The 5961-nt window shown below is 34.4% G+C and overlaps 1 protein-coding gene across 1 annotated transcript; it reads right to left on the bottom strand.

Moving 5' to 3' along the window:
- Positions 1-2814: 2814 nt before the first annotated feature.
- On the bottom strand, positions 2815-4352 carry LOC125068961 (chymotrypsin-2-like). Its single transcript, XM_047678367.1, has 5 exons — positions 4337-4352; positions 3849-4077; positions 3522-3753; positions 3124-3294; positions 2815-3009 (listed from the first exon to the last, which is right to left on the bottom strand). Exons 1-5 carry the CDS (start codon positions 4350-4352, stop codon positions 2869-2871), a joined length of 789 nt encoding a protein of 262 aa, XP_047534323.1. The 3' UTR covers positions 2815-2868.
- Positions 4353-5961: the final 1609 nt, after the last annotated feature.

Here is a 5961-nt window from a genome sequence, read left to right as displayed (position 1 = left end):
GTGTTAACAACTACAAGATTTGAGAAATCGTTCAAAAACCAACGAAACTTATGTTATTGTTGTCTGTTGTTATTATTTATTGTTTATTAATATTGATATCAATTTAAACAAAAATAAAATCTTTATTATAAAATGAACGCTGATTTTTATTCTTGTATTGTTCAACTGTCTGGATTAAACTTTTTGCATTGCTATTGGAACCTACCTCAGGTTTAGGATATCGTCCTAACATCGTGCACTAGGTCGCAACGAGTCGTGACAGAAAATAATACTTGATGGTTTTTTACAAATATGCCAAATTATTATGCTTAAAAATAATTGTACCTAAAAATATCATGAAAACTAATTAGGACATTATAAGTTCAGAGACAGACAAAATTAAATTTGATGCAGGGCAATGTAAGACCTTAATATAAAAGGGAATGTTATAAGTCCAGCCTCCTAATATTCAAGTAAATACCACTAATAGACTTCATGCCTCACCCAGTGACGGCCTATGTTTACTTTTCCGAAGCGTTGCGTTCGAAAATGAGGTAGAATTTTCGTTTGAAAATATAACTCCCTACGAAGTAGTAAGCAATTTTATATCATTAAATTAAAAAAAACAGCGATTTATGGAATTATTGAGTAAAAATTACTATCAATGTAATTTGGCTTTGAGTTTGGCTTCTCATTTACATGTTAACTTTAATAAATGTGTAAAATTTGGTCATTATCCAGATCTGTTGATCTGATAATTCTGAAATGGAATTACTAAAAGTAATTCCATTTCCGACCGGTGATAAAAATGACCTAACCTAACCAACTGAAGAACTTTGTCAATTTTATCAGTATTAAGTAAAATATTAGATAAAATCATGTTAAACGTTAATCAATTAGGCATAGAACAGGCTATTATATTCACAACAGTTCGATTTTACTCAGGGTTATTTTAACAGTACTGCTGAGAGTGTATCCTTTATCGAGCACGTTTCTCATGCGTTCAGAGTTCACAAAAAGGAGTTTATTATGAACGCTTCAGTTTGTGTTAGGTATGATATTCTTTTGAGAAAAACTTAAAAACTATAGAATCAAAGGCTCTGCGTTAGAATCATTTGCTAAGTACCTAAAAAGTATTATTTTTATGTATATAAAAATATATTAATTAATTTTTACATCGAGGGAAAATAAAATTTAGTCGTTTTTTGCATTTAGAATTAGCTTAAGTAAATTAAACCAATTAAGTACCTGTGACAAAGCACTGCTTATAACGTCATAGTTGTTAATCTTTCTGTCAAGTTTGAAAATAACTGATGTATTATCTGCAAACACTACAATGTCGCAAGTGTTAATATTAACAAAATAAGGTAAGTCGGTACTTAAAAATAAGGCGAATGCGCCAATATAGGTCAAGTTAGGTTAGTAACCCCCCCAGGGTACATGTCAGTCACCTCCTCGTGGTGTACCCTGGGCAACGGTTGAGACTGGCGGGAGGGATGCCGCGCGGCTGCTCCTGGTACGTCCCTGATCAGCGTCAGGGTGGACCATATGAGTGGCCTCGTTGGCTAGGAGGGAGTGGGAGGGCTCGCTACTCGAGCCTCCCAGGTGTTTTACACCGGTGGTCAGCGGTGGAGCCAACCATCTTATCCGGCTCCAGTGGTGGACTAGTGAGAGTTCGTCACATTCCGACATGGAGGATGAGGAACAAGGCGCGCACCAGGCGCGCCTTCCATGTAGTCAGCCGCTTAACGGAGGCCGCGGTTGCATGCCATGGTCGACCCCGTTGCATCACCACTCATCGGCATGGTGGAAATGGTGGAAACCCGAGGATGGTTTTAGTGAGTAGTATGGAGCATCAGGCCCTGGCACGGGCCTTACACCCGCATCAGTAGTAGAACGACCCTGAGTAAAATCGAACTGTTGTGAATGAAATAGCCCATTCGATTTCAAATATAATAAATAATAATTGATTAAACATGGTTTTTTTATAAATATTTTACTTAATACTGATAAAGTTGAGATAGTTCTATAGTTGTTCGGGTCATTTTTATTACAGAACTTAAATAATGGAATTATTTTAAGTGATTTCAATAGATCTGGATAATGACCAAATTCTACACATTTATTAAAGATGAGAACAAAATGGAAGGCAAATAGACAATTACATTGATAATAAGTTGTACTAAAGTTGAAGCTAGTAAAAAACAGTGATTAATGGAATTATCCTATTTTTTTTTTAATTTTTAATTCGTAGGGAGTAATATTTTCAAAGGAAAATACCTCATTTTTGAGAACGCAACGCTTCGAGGAAGTAAACCTAGGGTGTCATTGGATGAAGAATTAAGTCTATTAGTGGCATTTACTATATTAGAGAAATACTCTTAGAATTCGTTGGAGTCTTCACTTATAATATTCCCTTTTATATTAAGGTCTTGCCTTACCCTGCATCAAATTTAATTTTGTCTATCTCCTAACTTATAATGCCCTAAGTAGCTTTCATGTTATTTTTAGATTTAAATTGTTTTCAGCATATAGCTAATTTGTAAAAAACTATCAAACATTACATTCTGTCGTGACAGAACTCGGTGCGACCTAGTGCACGATGTTAGTACGATATCCTAAACCTGAGGTATGTTCCAATAACAATGCACATAATTTAATCCAGACGGTTGAACAATATAAGAATAAAAATCAGTGTTCATTTTCACAATAAAGATTTTATTTTTGTTTAAATGGATATCAATATTAATAAACAATAAATAATAACAACAGAAAACAATAGCTTAAGTTTCGTTGGTTTTTGAACGATTTCTCAAATCTTGTAGTTGTTAACACTAATCCGGTCACAGTTCACTCAACAGTAATATCGTGCTATTCTTCAAGTTGTTTTCAAAGGTACTTCGCTAGGTAGTATTTGTAGGCACTTATCCGAACGAATACGTCTGGAACTCCATGCGCGCAGGCCAAACCCCATGATACGATACCCACTTGTCGTAAATCTAACGTCACCAGGGGGCTGCCAGAGTCACCCTGCAGACAGAAGCAGGCATTAGGCATTAGTATTTATTGTTTTTAGGTAATAACCTAAAAACAATATATACATATTAGGTACAAAAAATAAACAGAAAAAGTTTCATATCTCACATTGCACATGCCATGTCCAACGGAGTGCAGCGTACAAATCTCCACCTCGGGGTGGACCGGAGGTGTCCAGCCGACGATGATGGAGGCCTTCTTCCAAGCCTTGATACATTGTGGACCAGAGATCGTGTTCACGTGTAACATTTGCAGATGATACGGGATATCACCCCAGGCCTTAAACCAAAAATGATATATTAAACGAATTGCTTCTTTAAATATTTTATAATATATCGACGGCTCTTCTGCATTCTTACAAAAAATGAAAGCCTAGAAAATGGGTTGTCTGGTAACTGGTCATCTTCACCAACCGAATAAAGTGAAAACCATTCCTTACACATGAACTTAAGCGAAAAATAATCTGGGATGTTGTATCCCTGCCGTGAAGAAAACTGTACTCTTACCTCAACACGGCCCCACCCTGTGACAAAGCTCTTAACGCCACCACTTATCCATCCGAAATTCAGAGCCATGGGACCGACGCGCTCGCTGTACACGATCTTCTCAGTAGTTTTAAGGACGCCAATGTCATTTTTCAGGGTACCCCAGTCCCAATGGGGATGGATATCATAATCAGAAAACTTTATGTATTGTGACGAATTCCAGTGCTGCGAACCGATTACTCCCTCGAAATGACTGTAAAATACAAGATTGTAGCAATCATCATCAAATACGCATAGCTATTTAATTCTTACAGGCGTTACTTGAAACTAATATTTCCCAAAACTCACGGCAATAACCCTTCCCAGTGCACAAAGGGCTCGATACAGTGGGCAGCGCTCAATACATATCGTGTACTGATGATGGATCCGCCGCACACTAATGCCTTCACGTAATATCCAGTCACGAGCGCTACCATGTACTTCCCGTAACCTTCGGGGGCGTCTTGCCCGCCCACTATACGAGATGTCAAAAATTGTTTAACATTATACTGAGGCTGCACTGATTCAAGAGTATGTCCTGAAATTTGTATTAATATATATTCAAAACAATATTTCTTTTTAAACATTTAAATACTAAACAAATATATATTTTTTTGTAAAGCATTTACCACTTGTGGCTTGGAAAAGTATCACAAAAGTAAAAGCTAATTTGGTAAACATGTTTGTATGTTTCAATATAAAACGGTTTGTGCCGTATTTTTAATTGCCTAGTATTTATATGAAATATTATAATTGATTATCAAGTCGATAATGATTAAGAGTTAATTAAACTTTACCTCCCTTGACTTTCATTGCTACTTATGCGTTGTTGTCTCGGACCGATAATACAAATAAACAAAAATTTTAACAAAAAAAAAACGACTTTTAAAAAATACTACTCCAAAACAAATTAATATGCATTAAAAGTAAAAGAATAATTGCGTATTCTTCTACAAATTAATAATCAATTTACTTTTTCTACTCATCAATATGTAGGTACGATCTATGAATTTACCACGCAAGAAGGTAGATAGGTACCTAACCACTTTAAACCTAACTCAACACATATCTATGAATAACAAACAATGATCAAAATATCTATTTTTTGAGTTCTCCTATGTTGAATGAAATGAAAAATATTAGACTAATTAAAAGTCGATTTACGATAATATAATGTAATTACAATTATTGTTAGTTTTGGAGTCGGGGTCAGCCAAGAAAACACTACAATATAAATAAATACCAATACCTAATTAATTATTAATTATATACAAGCAGAAAAAAAGACCAGCGATTTATGGAATTATTGAGTAAAAATGATTGTCAATGTTAGTTAGCTGTGGATTTGGCTTCTCATTTAGATGTCATCTTTAATAAATGTGAAGAATATGGTAATTTTCCAGATCTGTTGAAATTAAGTAGGTATGTATATTAATTACATTATTTAAGCCCGGTGATAAAAATGTCTCAAACAACTATAGAACAATGTCAATTTTACCAGTATTAAAAATATTAGAAAAAAAAAACTTAATAAATTTTTATTATATTTGTACTCGAACAGGCATTACATTCTCAAAAGTTCGATTTTACTCAGGGCCGTTTTATTATTGCTGAGGGTGTATCCTTTATGGAGCATATTTCTCATGCGTTCAGAGTTCACAAAATGCTATTGCAGTTTTTTGTGACTTATCAAAAGCTTTCGATAGTGGTAAGCATGATATTATTGTAGAAAAATTTTTTTCTAAAAAAATTTGATACCTACGTTAATAAAAGAGATATGAAGGTTGTTATCAACGGGGCAGAATCAAATAGCTACAAATGGGTGTATAACAGGGTTCAATTTTAGGAGCTCTACTGTTTTTAATATATGTAAACGATTTACCTTATTTTGCTAATTCAAACTTAACAGAAAGATAAACAACGATGACGTCTTATGCTCTGTCTCAGGTTCTTAGATGGTTTGACAGAAATAATATAGTCCTAAATATAAGAAATGTTAAATATATGTTATTTGCACTGCCAAATGAAAAATTAATCAAGAATTCCATAAAGGTATCCAACACAGGACAGATTGAGAACAATTATTGTGAAAACTAACATCATTATAAATCTGGTCATTTAAAAATAGCAACTATGCGAGTTGTCCTTTCTTCTCGATGAAGACTGTTCCAAAACGGAGGCAGGCTTGAAATATTTACGATTGAAAATGCGTTATTGTAAGGTTTTCTTGAATAAAGTACATTAGATTTGACTTTATTTGTAAAAGGTCGAATCAACCGTTGAAGCATGAGGATTATATAATTTTTTGCCTTCGTTTTGGGTCAAAAACAGATTATAGACAATCAGGGTGGAAGTTATTGACCAACACAGAAAACGAAAAATTAAATCCGGTGTATTGGATACATAGAACGATTTCAATTTT

This window comes from Vanessa atalanta, chromosome 14, assembly GCF_905147765.1.
Source record: "Vanessa atalanta chromosome 14, ilVanAtal1.2, whole genome shotgun sequence".
NCBI classification, from domain to species: Eukaryota; Metazoa; Arthropoda; class Insecta; order Lepidoptera; family Nymphalidae; genus Vanessa; species Vanessa atalanta.
This window is presented reverse-complemented; position numbering and strand designations above follow the sequence as displayed.

Bases quoted from the DNA above. Each gene is read 5' to 3' on its own strand.
- LOC125068961 (XM_047678367.1), bottom strand. The intron at 3,754-3,848 runs GTGAGTTTTGGG...TGTATTTTACAG, and splicing joins CACTGGGAAGGGTTATTGCC to TCATTTCGAGGGAGTAATCG. The intron at 3,295-3,521 runs GTAAGAGTACAG...TTTTGGTTTAAG, and splicing joins CAGGGTGGGGCCGTGTTGAG to GCCTGGGGTGATATCCCGTA.